A 22,864-nucleotide genomic window follows, 5' to 3' on the forward strand; every position below is an offset into this window, starting at 1 on the left:
GGTTCGTCGGAGGGCATAGCGGGATTTCTTATAAGCGTCCGGGTTAGAGTCCCGCTCCTTGAAAGCGGCAGCTCTACCCTTTAGCTCAGTGCGGATGTTTCCTGTAATCCATGGCTTCTGGTTGGGGTATGTACGTACGGTCACTGTGGGGACGACATCATCGATGCACTTATTGATGAAGCCAGTGACTGATGTGGTGTACTCCTCAATGCTATCTGAAGAATCCCGGAACATGTTCCAGTCTGTGCTAGCAAAACAGTCCTGTAGCTTAGCATCTGCGTCATCTGACCACTTTTTTATTAACCGAGTTACTGGTGCTTCCTGCTTTAGTTTTTGCTTATAAGCAGGAATCAGGAGGATAGAGTTATGGTCAGATTTGCCATAACCAAATGGAGGTTGAGGGAGAGCTTTGTATGCGTCTCTGTGTGTGGAGTAAAGGTGGTCTAGAGTTGTTTTTCCTCTGGTTGCACATTTAACATGCTGGTAGAAATTAGGTAGAACGGATTTAAGTTTCCCTGCATTAAAGTCCCCGGCCACTAGGAGCGCTGCCTCTGGATGAGCGTTTTCCTGTTGACTTATGGCCTTATACAGTTCATTCAGTGCAATCTCAATGCCAGCATTGGTTTGTGGTGGTAAATAGACAGCTATGAAAAATATAGATGAAAACTCTCTTGGTAAATAGTGTTGTCTACAGCTTATCATAAGATACTCTACCTCAGGCGAGCAAAACCTAGCGACTTCCTTAGTATTTGATTTTGTGCACCAGCTGTTGTTTACAAATATACACAGACCGCCACCCCTTGTCTTACCGGAGTCAGCCGTTCTATCCTGCCGATGTAGCGTATAGCCCGCTAGCTGTATGTTGTCCATGTCGTCGTTCAACCACGACTCTGTGAAACATAAGATATTACAGTTTTTAATGTCCCGTTGGTAGGATAACCGTAATCTTAGGTCATCCAATTTATTCTCAAATGATTGAAGATTGGCTAATAGGATTGATGGGAGTGGCAGTTTACTCGCTCGCCGTCGGATCCTTACAAGGCACCCCGACCTACGTCCACGATATCTCCGTCTCTTCCTCATGCGAATGGCAGGGATTTGGGCCTTGTCGGGTGTCTGTAGGATATCCTTCGCGGCCGCCTCGTTGAAGAAAAAATCTTCGTCCAATACGTGGTGAGTAATCGCTGTCCTGATATCCAGAAGCTATTTTTGGTTATAAGAGACGATGGCAGAAACATTATGTACAAAATAAATTACACATAATAGTACAATTGGTTAGAGGGCTGTAAAACGGCAGCCATCTTCTCCGGCGCCATGTAATTTATTACATGCAACAATGTTGAGCTAACAAGATTTTAGCAGCTAACAAGATTTAGGCCCAACTTGCTAGTAAAGGACGAACTAGCTGTTTGCAGATGTAAGAAACACAAACCAATAGTGTAGTTATAGAACGCTAGTGGATTTATATTAAGCAGCAAAGTGAAAACCGCATCGTTGTCATCAACATTGTTGCATGTGCTGCATTGACCATGCAGAGACTGAACGCAAGTGTCTTGTGGTAGAGGAACAACAAATGTACTCCTTGAGTGACAGGGGGTGGGGCTAAATCTGTGTGGAAAGCGGCATGGAGAGAGAGAGAACTCAAGTAGCGAAGTAAACTATAAATCGTAAAATACGGTATACCGCCCAGCCCTGGTCACAACTAGTATCTTTGAAGACAACATATTAATAGAGTAAAATAAGCACATTTATTTCCAGCACTTGAAAAGAACCTTAGAACTCCATATACTGTCATCAAACCCGTTACCTGATTTAATAATTATTTTAATGAAATAACTTTATTTTATTTCCACAAGTGAAGGCACACAGCAGGACTCTTTTCTCCAAGTACACACAACTGACGAACAAAATTAAATACATTCAGAACATTACTAATAAAACAATCCCCCTCCACCTGTCAATTGTCTTATAATACAACTTTGACTGAGTTCCCTTTGAGTTAGTCCTGTACATTTCTAGTGATGCACAAAAATACAGTAAACTTCGTAAAAGGGTCCCTCTGATCGGCTGACAGCGCCTTGATGTGTCTCCTCAGTGCTGGTATGGAACAGAGCTGCTAAAGTTTGTTAGTGAAGAGGGGAATGGGAGTGATGTTTGGACCAGTCCACATCTCTCTGGTGCACAGGGAAGGTCAAGGCAGGTTATACTTACACAAAGCTTAGTCTGGGAACACTACTCTGGAGCATCCCTACAGTATCTTCGCTTGGGCTCACCCTGGGTTTTCCAACTTACAGTAAGCCACTGAGAAAGACTTCTTCAGTTGAAAGGGAAAATATAAATAAAAAGTAAATCTACCATCTGCCACTATTTGTTATTCTGCACATGTATTGGGGATTCTCTAAAGGCACTCGACTGTTGATTTTCCATGAACTTTCTAAGCATTGCACCATCCTTGTACGGGTGAATCCCCACTGTTGGCCTGAAAGGTGGAGAGATTGTAGAAAATGAGAAAGGGGGGCACTGGCATGGCCAGTGTGTTTGGGTTGTAAATCACCTGGGGTCTTTCACAGTGACTATTGTCTGATCCCATGCCTCTTGAGGGACTTCTTTGCGCCCTGTGCCGCTCCTGGTTGCTGTACATTCCCATGAGAGTTGTCAAGTGCAGTGGAGGCTCCTCAGAGGAGGAAGGGGAGGACCATCCTCCTCAGAGAATTTCAGAAAAATGTAAATAGTGAAACATTAAAAGTTATGCTTTTTAGATAAAAATATACTAAATATATTCACGTCATCAAATATCTGATCAAAACACACTGTTTTGCAATGAAGGTCTACAGTAGCCTCAACAGCACTCTCTCGGGTAGCACCATGGTGTAGCCGGAGGACAGCTATTTTCCGTCCTCCTCTGGGTACATTGACTTCAATACAAAACCTAGGAGGCTTATGCTTATCATCCCCTTCCATAGACTTGCAAAGAAATTATGACAACTTCTGGAGGACGTCCTCCAACCTATCAGAGCTCTTGCAATATGAACTGACATCTTGTCCACCCAATCAAAGGATCAGAGAATGAATCTAGTATTGAAAGCATAAGCTACAGCTATCTAGGATCAGAGAATTAATCTAGTATTGAAAGCATAAGCTACAGCTATCTAGCCCTGCAGTGCATAAAGTGTGGTGAGTAGTCGACTCAGAGAAAGACAATAGTTGAACAGTTTTGGGGGGAAAAAAAGTGGTGGGTTTACTAACGCGTAAGTTCTAGTTTGTTGACTATGACGTTAATATGGTGACAACTATGAAGGCTGTGTAGCTGTTAGCAGTTATGGTATGAAGGTTGGGCTAGAGGAGGTTTCTGCGCCTGGTCACAGACAGCTGTTGAGTTGTTCACTGAAGTCCACAAGCGAAGGGAAAAGGTGAGAGGAGGAGAATGCGTAAATGCGAAAGAAATTATACAACGAGCAAAGTCATGATGCTGTATGTGGCTACTATGGAAGTGAACTGTGTGTGCGGGTGATTGTTTCCGACGATTCTGTTGCGAAACATTTCTTAAACGAAAGCAAACTAAATGAAAAAGGGAGGGACCTACCTGAATTTGTCCAATAGAAATTCTTGTTGTTTCTGTGATTACACCACAGATCAGCTAGATGCAGGCAAGGGTGTGCAAGGCGGTATTGAATGTGTTACTGTCTGTTACCTTGATTGTGTTACTGTCTGTTACCTTGATTACGTCAATTTCTCTCTCGACCTGTGCACCTATGTAATAAACGCTAATTTGTAGGCTAGGTTGTAGCAACCTCATGATGGGTATAGGGCAAATTCGAGTATCATATAGTAACCTAAACCTGTCGATGTTACATTGTAAATGGAATATGAATGGAATACAAATAAGGCCATGCTCATTCAAAACAATTGTCCTCCCTAATCTTGAACGGCACCAACTGCCACTGGTCAAGTCAGATCCTTTCTGATAGCTTCTCTTCAAGGAGAAAGGAGACCTGTCATGGTTCAGAGTAATGCCCCCCCAGGTTTAGTGAATCTAGACTTACTGTAACATGCTAACAAGGATCTTTCTTCCTCAGCTTTGACAGAACATTTAACACAGGATGGACTTTTGTGTTAGGCATGATTTATTTGCAGGATGGGCTTCTTTTGTGCTCTAGAAAGTCACATTTCCGTACAGAAAAATGTGTCTGTCAAGCTGCACCCAATTAATCCAAATGTAGTATGTAACCGACGCAAACCAACGGGATCAGAGAAGACATCAATGGATTTGGTTCAGTTTGAGGTTCAAGCTTTGTCCTCACGTCAGGTAAAAAAACTTGTAGAAAATAGTCAATTAAACATGACAGAAATTAATGGGTAAATGTTTGCACAATAAAGGATCCCCCTCCCCTCGTTAGAACACCCCACTTCTATTTAAAACCTAATTTTCCCTCAACCTGGCTCTTGCAGTCGTACGAAACTGGGTGTGAGTCACTCACTGTGCAGGCGGGTTGCTCATAGGCATCACCCCCCATGATAGACACATCCTGCCTCTTTCTCTTTCTCTCACAGTCCTGCAGGAAGTTCAGACCGAGTGCCTCCAAATGTGCTTGAATGGCTTTGGAATCACTGTCTGAGTGAAGGCCGATTCTCACCGGTCCATTTATTCTTCATGTATCCATAATTAAACTCAAACATTTCAGTTTTTCCATCTCCTTACTCATCATCTCATTTAGTTTGTAATTGTGACCGCCCCCCCCTCTAAATCTATCCGCGACGCTGGAAATGTTGTGGGTGGCACTTGGATGTATGGCCAAACAAACAATATCCCAGAGGCATCAGGTTTGAGTGGAGAAAAGCCCTCTTCTGTGAAAGAGTGATACAGATACCCCCTTTCACTGACGCATGGTTATTGTTCCAGTCCTCTCACAGGTTATTAATACAACCAACAAGTTAATGTTAGTCAGTCAGTGACAGGGAGCATGATTACATGAGAATATTCACAGAAACGGTCATATAGATCTAGACTGCTCCTTTAGTTTTTGTTAGGGGTTTTCGTCTACGGTGCAGATTACTCCGTCTAATATTCTACTATTGGTCAAGGGACTCTTCACCTCTTTTATGTATTTTTTTTAAAACATAAATATAGCAATAATTGCTTTGAATGTTGTAGTGGAATGACTTGACCTCAGGAAGAATGGCTTAAAGTCATGAAATAGTCATTGATATGACAAGATTTCTGAGACAGCATATCATTTCATTTATTCATATTGAAGTATATTTCATGTGTCCTTAAAAGACCTGTTGCAAGCTGTAATTATTGAGATAGAAAATTCCCCAGGTCAAGATCCTGTTTGGATACACGAGTTGCTCGACTTCTCTTATTAATGCCTACCGACCCCTTTCACTTTGGTCCTGTATCTCTAATCATATCTTATTAGTGTGCTAACGTTCCTCAGATCTTTAATGCTTGCCTTTAAAGGCCCAGTGCAGTCAAAGTTTTTCCTGTGTTTTGTATCATATTGTACGACAGCTAATGAAACTAACACTGTGAAAGTGTGAAACAAATGTATCAGTGTTATTTCCTGATAGTTGCTGGTTGAAAATACAATGTACACAGGACCTTCTAATCAGTCTGTTTGCATGGGCGGGAGTTTCGGCTTGCCTGGTAACCAATTCACTGCCTGGTGATGTTAATAGACCAATAACAAAGACTTCCAAACCTCTCTGCCAATAACAGCTAGTTTTAAGTTCTCCCTTCGCCACGCAGACCACTCCCAGACAGTCCTAGCAAAATTCTTCCTTGAGAAACAATTATTTACTAAAAAGCTATTTTTGTCAATTTTAATGGAAAACTATTACAATAAGGTACTTAATTGTTACCCGGAAATTATTTGATATTAATATAAAAATGGCTGCATTGGGGCTTTAAAGAATTTGAAAGCTTAAGCCGCTGCCCCATTGACTCGCACGCCTTGGTCTTCCAACCACATTCTTTAGAAGCTTAATTATTTAGGAATAGAGCATCTTAAAGATCAATTGGATAATTAAGGTAATTGGAGAGAGAAGAAAGCTTTTATAGCCCTGCTCTGTATTAAATCAATTACATTAACTCTGCATTGTTGCTTTCTGTGGTTAAAGTTAAGTCTATAGATGCTGGTGAGTGAAATCACAGCTTTTCAAAGCTCCATCATTTCCTCTTCCCTCTGGCTTCCCCGTAGCTCTTAAATTATAATGATCTTCCTCATTATGCCGCATTCTGTGTCATTCATTCTAAAGAGATTGCAGATAATCTGTAACACATTCTTTCATTGTTTTGATTGAGAATGGATATTGTGGTGTTTGCATTCTTTCCAGTTTAATCCTCTAAATTTATGAGTTTGTACATATTTGATAAAGACATCTCTTCCCTCTTTCTGGTTTATATTGCTTGACAGTATTCATGGCTGCTTGTCTTGAAAGTGAGCGTAATTGCTTTGGGCCAACTGGCTTCCATCACAAATGTTTGATATTTTTCATTTTTATGTATTCATTTTTACATAATAATTTGTCCGACTCCAATATGGTTGCTGCATATCTGAATATATTGCTTTTTATTTTTAACAAAGAGTGGGATCACTTTGTATTAAAACTACCTGTATACTGTATTTGGACCTTGCACCAACCCCAGAAATTAACCATAATTTCCCTATAGCAACAACCACATCTCATAATACAGCTGCTCCCCTAATTGTGCTGTTTACCCGATTGGAGAGGGTTAGTCATTTCCTAGACAGCTTAACTGTGAATATGCCTGTGGATCATTGTTTAATAAAGGGGATTTCATACCCTTGCTGGGCAGAAGTTCTTATGCATTATGATAGAGAGCTGCATTCGTTGTGCTGTTTGGTTCCCCCTTTGTTGTTGAAATTGTTCAGCAGGAGATGAGACAGTGAGCCCAGAATTGTCACATTTGGATAAATAGTCCTAGTGACAGTCAGACAGGCTGAGAATTCTCTTCCCCACTGCGAGCCAGCAGCAACCAGCCGTTTCCTTTTCACTGCGAGCCAGCAGCAACCAGCCGTTTCCTTTTCACTGCGAGCCAGCAGCAACCAGCCGTTTCCTTTTCACTGCGAGCCAGCAGCAACCAGCCGTTTCCTTTTCCTGCAGTGTGAAGGTTTTGAAATGTAATCCTGCCAAGACTTTTTTGCCATAGAAAATACATAATTTTCTTGCTAAATGGTTCCGGACATCCCTCACGGATTTAAGCACTTGATTTTAACAGTTTAACATACAATTTTGTATTAATTTCATCCTTCATCGATGGTGGATTAGACTAATTACTGTTTTTTTCATTCCACTTCCAACATTTTAGTTAATGACAGGTGTGAAATGATACATGATGCTTCCCTCCCCCTCAAACCTTCGCTTAATTATTTGAATTTCAGTCGTCTGGCCAGAGTATCAAGCCCTTTACACAAACAGACAAAATTATTAACTATTAACCAAATCCCTTTCAAGTCCACTTGTCATGTTCAAAACAGGCAGTATAGACGTGATGTAATGATTAGAGTTGGTCATAGTCAAATCCAGTGGTGTCCAGTCCTCCCTTCCTTGCTGCATGTCTGATGCAACCCCATCCCTAGTTAAAGCAATTAAGTCAATCGATCAAACCATTAAGAGGCTGGACAGGGCCAAAACTTCCCTGCCAACTTAATAGAGAGGGAGGAACATGTTAGTGAGTGTACCTGAGATGCAAGCTAATTAGCTCTGGGAATGAAAAACATCTATCAGAAGTCTGTTAGGTTTGCTTACTCTGATTAACTTCTGTTTACTTTTTTCTTCGGATCTGCAGAGCCTAAATCGAGATCAGACGTTCCAGTCGGACAACGAGGGCAACCAGGTTTTCAAAGGACACAGGTGGGCTGCCTTCAAGGACTCCTCTATATAATATATGCCATTTAGCAGACACTTTTATCCAAAGCAACTTAGTCATGCGGCATACATTTTACTTATGGGTGGTACCGGGAATCGAAGCCACTGTCCTGGCATTGTAATATTTTATATGTGTATATGTTTGATATACAGTATAGTGTATTGTGATGTCACGAGAGGCTGTGTCCTGGAGGGACGTTACATCCCCCTGAGGTGGCTGCAAACCCAGACAGCTATGGCTCCATCTGCTGGTATGGTCGGGAACTCCACCCCTCTATGGCCAATCTTCCCACGCAGCTGAAACAAATGAGGAGCTGATGAGCTGAAGGTTGGGGAAGGGAAGAGACACAGTCTCCAACCTGGGCTCTCTGGAGGACAAGAGTGCTGCACGTCCACTTCCATGAGGAATATAAGGATTTGGAGATACTTACCTTTGGGAAATACTCACCTTTGGATATATGCACCTGTGGAAATACGTGTGGGACATTTGGAAGGACGTTTTGCTGGGTTGGCCACTAGCTGCAACGTGGAATACAGTAAGACTGGGGGAAAAGTTATTTGAGCGAGGGAGAGTTATGATTTTGGATGTGGAAGAGACATCCCTGAACTGTTAACCCTTAAAGAGCCACCAGAGAACAGAATTGTGTTATACTTTCGTTAGTTTCCCAAGACCTTTAATAAAATCCTTGTTTTGGTTGAACCTGGTCTCCTTGCACTACTTGAGCAATCCCGCTGAAAGCTGTGTAGCCTCTCGTGACATCACAGATGGTGGAGAATACGGGCACGCTCAAGCGTTAATAGTGCATGTCAGAGGAGGATACCGAAGGTTTGATCACCCAGTTTTCCAAGTTGGCCGTAGGCTCCCCGCCCGACTGAAATGGAGGACATATTGAAAGCCCTTGTTGCTGGCCAGCAAGCCCAGATGCAAGCAAACGTGGCTCTCTTGGAGGAGCAAAAGAAAGCCAACCTTCTGAAGGCAGAGGAATTGCAGTTGCAGAGACAGAGGGTGGTCCAAAATACCCGCCCAATAAAGGCAAGTGACTTTATATCTAAGATGGGAGCTACCGATGACATTGAGGCATACCTGCATGCATTTGAGGCCACGGCCACTAGGGAAGCCTGGCCCAAGCAACAGTGGGTTGGTCTGTTAGCCCCCTTTCTAACCGGGGAATCGCTGAATGCTGTCCGGGACCTGGGCCCTGACCAGGTTACTGACTATGATGCCCTGAAGTCTGAGATCCTCAGCAGATATGGACTCACAAAGTTTGGTATGGCCCAGCGCTTTCACAGCTGGACCTTCCAACCAGACCAACCTCCTCGGGCGCAGATGCATGAACTTGTCCGAATCGCAAGGAAATGGCTGGATCCGCAGAGGAATACAGCAGCGGCGGTGGTGGAGGCCGTTGTGGTGGATCGTTACCTACGCGCCCTGCCTTATGAGGCAAAACGGTTCATCAGTCAACAGGCCTTGACCACGGCTGATCTGACCGTGGAAGCTGTGGAAAAGTACCAGGCCACAGCGGAGATGCTGAATGCTTCCCGAAAAAGACCCCAGGAGTGCGGCCCCACCACAAATGGGAAGAACCCGTCCAAAGGACCCCAAGGTCTCGAACCCAGCCACGTCAGGACTTATCCCGGCTCCAGGGGGAGCCAGAAACCAGGCGGGTCCAAGAAGAGTACACCAGGAGGGGGAAACTTCGGCAGTGTTACCGGTGTGGGGAGATGGGACATATCTCCTGGCAGTGTGGGAAACCAGCCGATGAACCTATGCCCACTGCGGAGTCCTCCAGCTCAGCACCCACACACCGTTTTGCCTCGCTCTTGGGAGTCGTAGATGGCGGCCCAGATCGACCCCCCACCTGCCCGGTAACTGTGAATCACCATGATGTGGAGGCCTTACTGGATTCTGGTAGCCGGGCCACCCTGGTGCGTAAGGATTTGGTGGGCCCAACGTGTCTGACCCCGGGGAAAGTCCTCCCAGTTTCCTGTGTCCATGGGGACACCAGAGAATACCCCATTACTGAACTTACAATGACCAGCACACGGGGAACCATACACACGACGGCGGGGGTGGTTGATTCCCTCCCCGTCCCTGTCCTAATTGGACGAGACTGCCCAGCCTTTTACCCACTCTGGAGAGAGTCTCAGGAGAGGATAACCCGAGTACCTCGGAAACGGAGAGGCAAGACTCATCCTGGGAAGGCTCCGGTGCAATCCTCCGAGTTACTCACTCCCGCCCGGGCTCTGAGAGGGATGGCAGGTGCCCAGACCGACACAGAGACGGAGCTACAGAATCTGGACAAAGAACTGTCTGGTCTGAAGGGGACCGCTGAGAGGTATCGTTTGTTAAAGCAACAGTTAGACATGAAGACAGAAGAGTTAGATATCCTCCAGGCTAAACTCCAACAGAGCTCCTTCCCTAAGCAACAGGAGGAGCTGGAGAGGCTGCGCAGGACCATCGAGGAGTGTGAGGAGACCCTGCGCAGTAGTAAGGAGGTCCAGAAGAAGGCAGAGGAGAAGTACAAGGTGTTGGAGAACAAGATGAAGAATGCGGAGGCAGAGAGAGAGAAGGAACTGAAAGCTGCTCAACAGAAGCTAAACTCTGCTAAAACCAAGGCTGATGCGTTCAGTAAGAAACTCAAGGAGAGACAACAGGAGGCTGAGTCCCTGGTCCTAGAGTTGGAGGAGTTGAAGAGAGAGCAGTCTGGCAAGCACCACGGCAATGCGGACGCCCTCTCCCGGCGTGATGCCTTCTTCGCTGCCTTTACCCCGACGAGGACGTCGGTCCCGAGGAGGGGGATGTGTGATGTCACGAGAGGCTGTGTCCTGGAGGGACGTTACATCCCCCTGAGGTGGCTGCAAACCCAGACAGCTATGGCTCCATCTGCTGGTATGGTCGGGAACTCCACCCCTCTATGGCCAATCTTCCCACGCAGCTGAAACAAATGAGGAGCTGATGAGCTGAAGGTTGGGGAAGGGAAGAGACACAGTCTCCAACCTGGGCTCTCTGGAGGACAAGAGTGCTGCACGTCCACTTCCATGAGGAATATAAGGATTTGGAGATACTTACCTTTGGGAAATACTCACCTTTGGATATATGCACCTGTGGAAATACGTGTGGGACATTTGGAAGGACGTTTTGCTGGGTTGGCCACTAGCTGCAACGTGGAATACAGTAAGACTGGGGAAAAGTTATTTGAGCGAGGGAGAGTTATGATTTTGGATGTGGAAGAGACATCCCTGAACTGTTAACCCTTAAAGAGCCACCAGAGAACAGAATTGTGTTATACTTTCGTTAGTTTCCCAAGACCTTTAATAAAATCCTTGTTTTGGTTGAACCTGGTCTCCTTGCACTACTTGAGCAATCCCGCTGAAAGCTGTGTAGCCTCTCGTGACATCACAGTATATATACATAACGTGCGTAATAAGACGAAGCAATTAGCCTAATAAAATGTTTATCTGACTCCATAAAGATAATTCAAATATACAAGCAAGGATTAGGCAATGAGTTGATGTTGACTAGCAAGAATTGGTCTGAGAATTGTCTATATCAAAGGCAGATATTTCATTAACATTGTACAATTCATGGATTCACACACAAGGTATGGAGCTTAAGTTAGAAACCAATTCGAAGCATACTTCCAGGCATATACAGTGCATTCGGAAAGTATTCAGACCCCTTGACTTTGTACACATTTTGTTACATTACAGCCTTATCACATTTTACATAAGTATTCAGACCCTTTACTCAGTACTTTGTTGAAGTACCTTTGGCAGCGATTATAGCCTTGATTCTTCTTGGGTATGACGCTACAAGATTGGCACACCTGTATTTGGGGAACTCTGTCAGTTGGATGGGAAGAGTCGCTGTACAGCTATTTTCAGGTCTCTCCAGAGATGTTCGATCGGGTACAAGTCCAGGCTCTGGCTGGGCCACTCAAGGACATTGACTCCTGCGTTGTCTTGGCTGTGTGCTTAGGGTCGTTGTCCTGTTGGAAGGTGAACCTTCGCCCCAGTCTGAGGTCCTGAGTGCTCTGGAGCAGGTTTTCATCAACGAACTCTCGGTACTTTGCTCTGTTCATCTTTCCCTCGATCCTGACTAGTCTCCCAGTCCCTGCCGCTGAAAAACATCCCCACAGCATGATGCTGCCACCATCGTGCTTCACCGTAGGATTGTTATTGGCCAGGTGATGAGCAGTGTCTGGTTTACTCCAGACTTGACGTTTGGCATTCAGGCCAAAGAGTTCAAGCATGGTTTCATCAGACCAGAGAATCTTGTTTCTCAGGGTATATATACAGTGGGGAGAACAAGTATTTGATACACTGCCGATTTTGCAGGTTTTCCTACTTACAAAGCATGTAGAGGTCTGTAATTTTTATCATAGGTACACTTCAACTGTGAGAGACGGAATCTAAAACAAAAATCCAGAAAATCACATTGTATGATTTTTAAGTAATTAATTTGCATTTTATTGCATGACATAAGTATTTGATCACCTACCAACCAGTAAGAATTCCGGCTCTCACAGACCTGTTAGTTTTTCTTTAAGAAGCCCTCGTGTTCTCCACTCATTACCTGTATTAACTGCACCTGTTTGAACTCGTTACCTGTATAAAAGACACCTGTCCACACACTCAATCAAACAGACTCCAACCTCTCCACAATGGCCAAGACCAGAGAGCTGTGTAAGGACATCAGGGATAAAATTGTAGACCTGCACAAGGCTGGGATGGGCTACAGGACAATAGGCAAGCAGCTTGGTGAGAAGGCAACAACTGTTGGCGCAATTATTAGAAAATGGAAGAAGTTCAAGATGATGGTCAATCACCCTCGGTCTGGGGCTCCATGCAAGATCTCACCTCGTGGGGCATCAATGATCATGAGGAAGGTGAGGGATCAGCCCAGAACTACACGGCAGGACCTGGTCAATGACCTGAAGAGAGGCTGGGACCACAGTCTCAAAGAAAACCATTAGTAACACACTATGCCGTCATGGATTAAAATCTTGCAGCGCACGCAAGGTCCCCCTGCTTTTCTGCAAAGGGGACAGGACGACTGCACCGTATTGAGGAGAGGATGGATGGGGCCATGTATCGCGAGATCTTGGCCAACAACCTCCTTCCCTCAGTAAGAGCATTGAAGATGGGTCGTGGCTGGGTCTTCCAGCATGACATCGACCCGAAACACACAGCCAGGGCAACTAAGGAGTGGCTCCGTAAGAAGCATCTCAAGGTCCTGGAGTGGCCTAGCCAGTCTCCAGACCTGAACCCAATAGAAAATCTTTGGAGGGAGCTGAAAGTCCGTATTGCCCAGCGACAGCCCCGAAACCTGAAGGATCTGGAGAAGGTCTGTATGAAGGAGTGGGCCAAAATCCCTGCTGCAGTGTGTGCAAACCTGGTCAAGACCTACAGGAAACGTATGATCTATTGCAAACAAAGGTTTCTGTACCAAATATTAAGTTCTGCTGTTCTGATGTATCAAATACTTATGTCATGCAATAAAATGCAAATGAATTACTTAAAAATCATACAATGTGAATTTCTGTATTTTTGTTTTAGATTCCGTCTCTCACAGTTGAAGTGTAACTATGATAAAAATTACAGACCTGAGAGAGGCCTGTAACTTTCATCATAGGTACACGTCAACTATGACAGACAAATAGAGAATTTTCTTTCCAGAAAATCACATTGTAGGATTTTTAATTAATTTATTTGCAAATTATGGTGGAAAATAAGTATTTGGTCACCTACAAACAAGCAAGATTTCTGGCTCTCAGAGACCTGTAACTTCTTCTTTAAGAGGCTCCTCTGTCCTCCACTCGTTACCTATATTAATGGCACCTGTTTGAACTTGTTATCAGTATAAAAGACACCTGTCCACAACCTCAAACAGTCACACTCCAAACTCCACTATGGCCAAGACCAAGGAGCTGTCAAAGGACACCAGAAACAAAATTGTAGACCTGCACCAGGCTGGGAAGACTGAATCTGCAATAGGTAAGCAGCTTGGTTTGAAGAAATCAACTGTGGGAGCAATTATTAGGAAATGGAAGACATACAAGACCACTGATTGCGCTCCACGCAAGATCTCACCCCGTGGGGTCAAAACGATCACAAGAACGGTGAGCAAAAATCCCAGAACCACACGGGGGGATCTAGTGAATGACCTGCAGAGAGCTGGGACCAAAGTAACAAAGCCTACCATCAGTAACACACTACGCCGCCAGGGACTCAAATCCTGCAGTGCCAGACGTGTCCCCTTGCTTAAGCCAGTATATGTCCAGGCCCGTCTGAAGTTTGCTAGAGTGCATTTGGATGATCCAGAAGAGGATTGGGAGAATGTCATATGGTCAGATGAAACCAAAATATAACTTTTTGGTAAAAACTCAACTCGTCGTGTTTGGAGGACAAAGAATGCTGAGTTGCATCCAAAGAACACCATACCTACTGTGAAGCATGGGGGTGGAAACATCATGCTTTGGGGATTTTCTGCAAAGGGACCAGGACGACTGATCCGTGTAAAGGAAAGAATGAATGGGGCCATGTATCGTGAGATTTTGAGTGAAAACCTCCTTCCATCAGCAAGGGCATTGAAGATGAAACGTGGCTGGGTCTTTCAGCATGACAATGATCCCAAACACACCGCCCGGGCAACGAAGGAGTGGCTTCGTAAGAAGCATTTCAAGGTCCTGGAGTGGCCTAGCCAGTCTCCAGATCTCAACCCCATAGAAAATCTTTGGAGGGAGTTGAAAGTCCGTGTTGCCCAGCGACAGCCCCATAACATCACTGCTCTAGAGGAGATCTGCATGGAGGAATGGGCCAAAATACCAGCAACAGTGTGTGAAAACCTTGTGAAGACTTACAGAAAACGTTTGACCTGTGTCATTGCCAACAAAGGGTATATAACAAAGTATTGAGAAACTTTTGTTATTGACCAAATACTTATTTTCCACCATAATTTGCAAATAAATTCATTAAAAATCCTACAATGTGATTTTCTGGATTTTTTTTCCTCATTTTGTCTGTCATAGTTGACGTGTACCTATGATGAAAATTACAGGCCTCTCTCATCTTTTTAAGTGGGAGAACTTGCACAATTGGTGGCTGACTAAATACTTTTTCCCCCCACTGTGTGTGTGTGTTATATATATATATATATATATATATTGTGATGTCACGAGAGGCTGTGTCCTGGAGGGACGTTACATCCCCCTGAGGTGGCTGCAAACCCAGACAGCTATGGCTCCATCTGCTGGTATGGTCGGGAACTCCAACCCTCTATGGCCAATCTTCCCACGCAGCTGAAACCAATCAGGAGCTGATGAGCTGAAGGTTTGTGGAAGGGAAGAGACACGGTCTCCAACCTGGGCTCTCTGGAGGACAAGAGTGCTGCACGTCCACTTCCAGGAGGAATATAAGGATTTGGAGATACTTACCTTTGGGGAAATACTCACCTTTGGATATATGCACCGGTGGAAATACGTGTGGGACATTTGGAAGGACGTTTTGCTGGGTTGGCCACTAGCTGCAACGTGGAAGACAGTAAGACTGGGGGAAAGTTATTTGAGCGAGGGAGAGTTATGATTTTGGATGTGGAAGAGACATCCCTGAACTGTTAACCCTTAAGAGCCACCAGAGAACAGTATTGTGTTATACTTTCGTTAGTTTCCCAAGACCTTTAATAAAATCCTTGTTTTGGTTGAACCTGGTCTCCTTGCACTACTTGAGCAATCCCGCTGAAAGCTGTGTAGCCTCTCGTGACGTCACAAATATATATATATATATATATATATATATATATTTGCAAATATTTCCAAAAACCTAATTTCGCTTTGTCATTATGGGGTATTGTGTGTGGATTGATGAGGACATGTTTTTATTTATTCCATTTTAGAATAAGGCTGTAACGTAACAAAGTGTGGAAAAAGTGAAGGGGTCTGAATACTTTCCGAATGCACTAAATAGTGTATGTCACTGTTTTGGTACTATACCTGGAAGGCACATACATGGTAATTAGGTTGCCTGTAATGTGTGAACAGAAACAAGCAAGATAACAATGTTGAAACTCTGCTGTAAGAAAACGGCCTTAGCAATGGCTTTTGTCCTCTCTTGTGATGTGACTGGAGTAAAGCCTAAAGAGATACATTAATATGTCATTTTTAAGGAAATCAGGAGAAAATAATCCCATCAGAACTGGAAAAATAAAAAATAATAATCTGATATAATGCACTTGCTGAAATTGAGATTTTGTTTGACTGTAGATTTACTTCCATTATTTACTTGGTTAATAACGGAAAAGCTGAGACACAAATGTTGATCCCCAAACATCCCTTTCCACTCAACCCTCCACAGGAACCTAGTGACCTGTCTGTCTGTGTCTATGGACGGCACTCTCCTCCTCTCGGGCTCCCACGACGAGACCATACGACTGTGGGACATCCAAAGCAAGCAGAGCGTCCGCGTAATCAACCACAAAGGTAAGCTTGAATGACTCCTCGTCTCAACAAACCCAAGTCTCACCTCAGTGGTCCAAACCCATCTCATCAGTTCAGCCGTTGAGACATAGATTTCTCCCCGAGTCATACATCACCTAATCTGCCGGGACTGAATGGGATGCATGAGATAACGAGCTGCAGTAGTTCCAGTTTGGGGGTTTTCGTCACTGGTTATTTAGACTTACCAGGATTGAGCGAAGGCGGTGCTTAAATGTCTTTGCTTCGAGTGCTTCGTGCTTGTGCCCACACAGATCGGAAGGGGAGGGGGATTTGGCTCAGTTTTCTTTTGCGAGGGTGGAGACTTTGCAAACCGCTGGAACTCTCTATTTGTAACACGTATAGACCCAGAAGTTAAGCACGCATCTGACCAAATTACGCAAGATTTTACTTCTGGGTTGACCAAGATTATACATCACCCTGCCCCCGGCTCGTGTTAGAAAACCCTTCCACTGTTGCCCTTCTTTGAGGTCATGGAGTGTACGGTTTGACATGCATGCCCTTTGACCTGTAGTATGCTCCAGGTGCCGGCTTTGTCTGCTCGCGCTCTCCGTCTCTCTTACTGGGCGCCAACGGCAGACGCCAAACTCAATGCCCTTTTATTTATGTTTGCTCTTAATGTTACTTTGTGAAGCAGATATAGAGGGCTTGCAGTTGTGTCATAAATCACCTAGCAACCGCACCAGGCGCCAAGTTGGAAGACCAAAGTCAGTCTTTTGGAAGCGGATCTACTAAGCTAATAGTTAGAAGTATGAAGGTAATGTTTTCAAAGATACAATGAATGACTATGAGGGAGCTGAGCTTTTTCCCCGTGGAGTTCCTATCACATTGAGGCGTCTGTGGTCTTTCTATGGGCCACAGCACCCACTCAGTACGACGGTAGAGTCCCTTTCTGTTCATTAAGTGCTTTTACAGAACTGGGATTTGGTTGCATCACTGGGCAGGTTGCGAACTCATTTTGTTTTAATAGGATGTTTCTGTTTATTCAGCCACTGAGACTGGTTGGCTGTCTATCAGTTTTGGCCGGATGGAGGAAGTAACGATGTTCAACAGCACTTTTATTGAAATGTCTTCTGGCTGTAGGAGAAGTAAATAGCACCAAGACCTTGATCTTTTGTTTTTTAGGGTTGGAGCTTGGTGTTATTTATCCCTGTTGAGTTTGTAGGTTTGGGTCTTTATAAGGCAGTCATCTGACTTTCTAAAGAGAAGGCTGAGAGGGTCATGCTGGGTGTTGATCAACGGTTTACTTTACAGGGTTTATTTATTACACACACAAAAACAAACAGTTCGCTCACGCAGCTGGAAAGGCACACTCCCCACTGCTGACCACCATCTGCAAAGCCTCACAGCGGATCAACATTGCTCTGCCATTTAAATTATTGGGCTGTCAGAAAACACCCTTAGCCCAGAGGGCTGTTTTCAGGTAATAAATTATTCCTTGAAAATAATCATCTTCGAGCAATATATCAAGTCAAGAAGCAGCAGACGAGTATCGGAATGTGAGAATTAATGTAATGAATTGGGTTTTAGCCTGCCATTGTTGTGAGGATGTTCAACGCAGGCCTCACTAAAGAAGTCAGGAATTTATTTGTTAAGCGATAATGCACTGCTTATGTGCATGCCACTCCTGTCATGCTAAACATCTTTGGCACATGACACGGAGTACAAGGACTGGAATGTTAGAGCTAAACAGAGACTGGCAACCACGCTTGTAATTAGGCAAGATGACAAAGTTCAACATCAACAACCTATTTATTTTGCCATTTGTTATGTGGTTTTTCATTCATCAACTCCATGATTTAAATATTACAATGTCAACTTAATTGAAAATAATCTTTAATGACATCATCAGATTTGGACTATTCAACAACCCCAGTAGCAAAACAAGAGAAAACCACAAACTTTAGACGGCGGTCTATTTTCATGCAGTAAATAAACAACCCGTAGCACCAGTCAACTATGAACAACTGTGAACACAACCGCCAGGCCCACATTTATAAATGGATGTCAAATCTGTCTCCCCTGACGGTGTTTTGGATGTCAACTCTGTCTCCCCTGATGGTGTCTTGGATGTCAACTCTGTCTCCCCTGACGGTGTCTTGGATGTCAACTCTGTCTCCCCTGACGGTGTCTATGCTCCGTGGGCTGCATTATGTTTCAGAGGCTCTCAACCTCTCTCCAGACATCCTCTCAGCCCCAGCCCCCACCTTGTCTTCCACAAGGAGCAGCGGAGAGGGCGAGTTCAGCCTGTAATTGAGTCGTCAGAAGGTCCCGGCCACCCCTCCGCACCCACAGTAAATCTCCCAAGCTTCCCAGTTTCCCCAGCTCTGTTCTGGGAGAGCAAATGCAGTTATTGGCCCTCTCTGAAGGCCTGCCTGATCATGGAGGCAATTAAAAAAAACTTTGAAAGCCCTGTTGCTCTAAGCTCCACAGCTTGACCAGCACACATCGGAAGAGCAGTGGCGGAAAATCAGAGCCACTCACAAGCGACTGGAAGTTTATGGAATGGTGGCTTTGAAAAGCAAGGCTGTTTAGGTGTATGGTCAATGTGCCTTAAACTAACTTAAGTTCAAATTATTTAGCATTTGGCTTATTTAAGAGATCCTACCAGTCCCCCATAAAAGTGTTTGTCTATTATGATGGCACCATTGGTGTGAGTGGTCAGAGGACAGAACAGAGGCCTCAACCTATATCGTACTTCTTTTTTTTTGTATTATTATTTCTATTATTATCTATAGTATTATTACTATCACTGCAATGTTGGGAAAGAGCTCTTAAGAGAAGAATTTCACGGTCCTTTTTTACACCTGTTGTGTCCTGTGCACATGGCGAATAAACGTTGAAACTTGTTCTTCGTAATCCCCTGACCTGTACAGTACAGTGTGGTATCTTTGAACTGACTTGCACAGTGCCTAGCAGGGGGGAAAAGGAAAGGTCCTGTGTGTAAGCGAGGAGATGATAATGGTTAATCTACTTGTGAGAGATAATGACTTACTTCATAGGTCCTTTACCCTGTTCATAAATGTTCAATCAGAACGGAAGCTTGAGGCGAAGGGTCTCTCCATGTAGGACTTGGCCCGTAACTCTGACTCTTAAGTTTGAATAATGAATAATAAGGTAACCTACATATAGCGCCCACACACACAGATACACATACACATACACACACACCGCCATTGCCACCATCACCACCACAGATAGATAGGTGATTGTGACTGGCATTCTGAGAGTCTTTGCGTCGTAATTAACAAAATCCAATGTCTGTTTCTATGCGTCCGAGGCGAACCTCTGATTGAGACAGTATTTAAACATCCTACGACCCCCCCCTCCCACTGCTGTCTGCACTGCTCCTCCTGCGTGGATGAAACTGCCAACTAATAGATATGTTTTTGACATATCTATTATTCACTCTGCAACCGCCATTGATCAGGGAAGGAGTGGGCTGGAAAGTCGGACCGACTTAGAGACGGCAAAGGGATTGACAAGAATAGCCTACCAATGTTACGATTTGCGTTGTATTAAAATATTATCACTGAATAATGGTATGATTTTCCAGTTCTTAAACACTACTGCTGCTAAAAGGTGTTAACAAAGGCAAGAGTGTGAGATCCTTTTACATTTACATTTACGTCATTTAGCAGACGCTCTTATCCAGAGCGACTTACAGGAGCAATTAGGGTTAAGTGCCTTGCTCAAGGGCACATCGACAGATTTTTCACCTAGTCGGCTCGGGGATTAGAACCAGCGACCTTTCGGTTACTGGCACAACGCTCTTAACCACTAAGCTACCTGCCGCCCCCTTTTCTCATGGAAGTAAAACAAATGGCCACAAGTAATGGGCTTTTTACTTAAATACTTGGGAGAAAGTATTCTGCAGCTGCAGATTAGATGCCAAAGACATTAAGGTCGGCCTCAACTTCCAGCATCGGCTCTAGGGTAGAAAACTAGAGTGACTGCTAGTGTGCATTAACACGGTCATTTGGCCAAGGACTGGTCGGTAGAGCACATCAGTGTTGTAGTCCTCTCACATCCCCCTGCCACTTTGCCACAAACTGCTTTGGCATAAACTGCTGCACTTTCCTTCTCAGCCCTTGTTACATGCCGCTTAAAGAGTGATTGAGGCTGGCACCTCAGTGGGCCATCCCGTATAGAAGTGGACAAGAGCCTTGTGTCAAAGTCATTGTGTGGCAGTAGCCTGCCATATACCATTACTGCTTAGTACATTTACATTTTAGTCATTTAACAGATGCTCTTATCCAGAGCGACTTACAGTTAGTGAGTGCATACATTATTTTAAAATGTTTCATACTGGCCCCCCATGGGAATCGAACCCACAACCCTGGCGTTGCAAACGCCATGCTCTACCAACTGAGCTACATCCCTGCCGGCCAATTGTGCGCCGCCCCATGGGTCTCCCGGCCGCAGCCTGCTACGACAGAGCCTGGATTCGCCACTCAGGAGTAAGCACTAGCTCTGCCACCATTAGACACTGGCCTGGCATTACAATGAGGACTCATCCAAAAGTTCATTGGCAGAAGTTTAGATGGTTATGAAAGGAATTATTCTCTTACTGCATTGTTTGTATCTGGAAACACAAGATGTCTCCTTTTAAAGCTAGAATTCTTAATTGGTGAAACAGCCACTTCCGTTTGGGATATTACAACAACAAATAAGTTACTGCAAACAACAAGCAAAGTTTTTTTCCCCAAGGACATCATTGCACACGCGATAGAACAGCAGAATATTGCAATTGTTTTATACCACACTGTTGGGTGCTCCTCGTTTTATCAAGAAAACTGCTGCTACCTCAGTCTCCAACCAAGTTGCACGAATAAAGGAGCAAACTGTAGAAAGAGGATATTATTCAACCTCTCTTTGGACAGTCAAAACAGGGTTTTGTAGAAGGCAGTGCTCCAAAATGTGTTGGTTTTAATAATAAAGGAGCATTTCTTCAATCAACTTCCATTGTCCTCAAGAGTGGCTGAATATCCTCTCTTAACCTCAAAAGGCAGGAGAAAATGGTTTATGAAAATCATCCCATCAGGATTTTCTCTGTTCAGTTTGGTGGTTGCAGTCTTGACAGGCTATTGTATGTAGTTAGTGCATGGCTAAAATGTTGTATTTGTAATAATGTCAATGTGTTAGACGTTCATACAGTGGGGGAAAAAAGTATTTAGTCAGCCACCAATAACAAAAGTTTCTCAATACTTTGTTATATACCTTTTGTTGGCAATGACACAGGTCAAACGTTTTCTGTAAGTCTTCACAATGTTTTCACACACTGTTGATGGTATTTTGGCCCATTCCTCCATGCAGATCTCCTCTAGAGCAGTGATGTTTTGGGGCTGTCGCTGGGCAACACGGACTTTCAACTCCCTCCAAAGATTTTCTATGGGGTTGAGATCTGGAGACTGGCTAGGCCACTCCAGGACCTTGAAATGCTTCTTACGAAGCCACTCCTTCATTGCTTCGGGCGGTGTGTTTGGGATCATTGTCATGCTGAAAGACCCAGCCACGTTTCATCTTCAATGCCCTTGCTGATGGAAGGAGGTTTTCACTCAAAATCTCACGATACATGGCCCCATTCATTCTTTCCTTTACACGGATCAGTCGTCCTGGTCCCTTTGCAGAAAAACAGCCCCAAAGCATGATGTTTCCACCCCCATGCTTCACAGTAGGTATGGTGTTCTTTGGATGCAACTCAGCATTATTTGTCCTCCAAACACGATGAGTTGAGTTTTTACCAAAAAGTTCTATTTTGGTTTCATCTGACCATATGACATTCTCCCAATCCTCTTCTGGATCATCCAAATGCACTCTAGCAAACTTCAGACGGGCCTGGACATGTACTGGCTTAAGCAGGGGGACACGTCTGGCACAGCAGGATTTGAGTCCCTGGCGGCGTAGTGTGTTACTGATGGTAGGCTTTGTTACTTTGGTCCCAGCTCTTTGCAGGTCATTCACTAGGTCCCCCCGTGTGGTTCTGGGATTTTTGCTCACCGTTCTTGTGATCATTTTGACCCCACGGGGTGAGATCTTGCGTGGAGCCCCAGATCGAGGGAGATTATCAGTGGTCTTGTATGTCTTCCATTTCCTAATAATTGCTCCCACAGTTGATTTCTTCAAACCAAGCTGCTTACCTATTGCAGATTCAATCTTCCCAGCCTGGTGCAGGTCTACAATTTTGTTTCTGGTGTCCTTTGACAGCTCTTTGGTCTTGGCCATAGTGGAGTTTGGAGTGTGACTGTTTGAGGTTGTGGACAGGTGTATTTTATACTGATGACAAGTTCAAACAGGTGCCATTAATACAGGTAACGAGTGGAGGACAGAGGAGCCTCTTAAAGAAGAAGTTACAGGTCTGTGAGAGCCAGAAATCTTGCTTGTTTGTAGGTGACCAAATACTTATTTTCCACCATAATTTGCAAATAAATTCATTAAAAATCCTATAATGTGATTTTCTGGATTATTTTTTCTCAATT

The 22,864-nt window shown here is 44.3% G+C and overlaps 1 protein-coding gene across 2 annotated transcripts in view; it reads left to right on the top strand.

Moving 5' to 3' along the window:
• Nucleotides 1–22,864, top strand: part of LOC121576492 (WD repeat-containing protein 18-like) — a 91,467-nt gene that overhangs the window by 42,899 nt on the left and 25,704 nt on the right. For both annotated transcript variants that reach the window (XR_006002488.2, XM_041889666.2), the window contains exons 6-7: nt 7,814–7,878; nt 16,246–16,370. Coding sequence is in view for 1 of the 2 variants with exons in the window: in XM_041889666.2 (XP_041745600.1) it covers nt 7,814–7,878; nt 16,246–16,370 (190 nt within the window). In the remaining variant the exon portion in view is untranslated. The remainder of the gene's footprint in view (nt 1–7,813; nt 7,879–16,245; nt 16,371–22,864) is intronic.

Source organism: Coregonus clupeaformis, chromosome 11 (genome assembly GCF_020615455.1).
Source record: "Coregonus clupeaformis isolate EN_2021a chromosome 11, ASM2061545v1, whole genome shotgun sequence".
Classification (NCBI taxonomy): domain Eukaryota; kingdom Metazoa; phylum Chordata; class Actinopteri; order Salmoniformes; family Salmonidae; genus Coregonus; species Coregonus clupeaformis.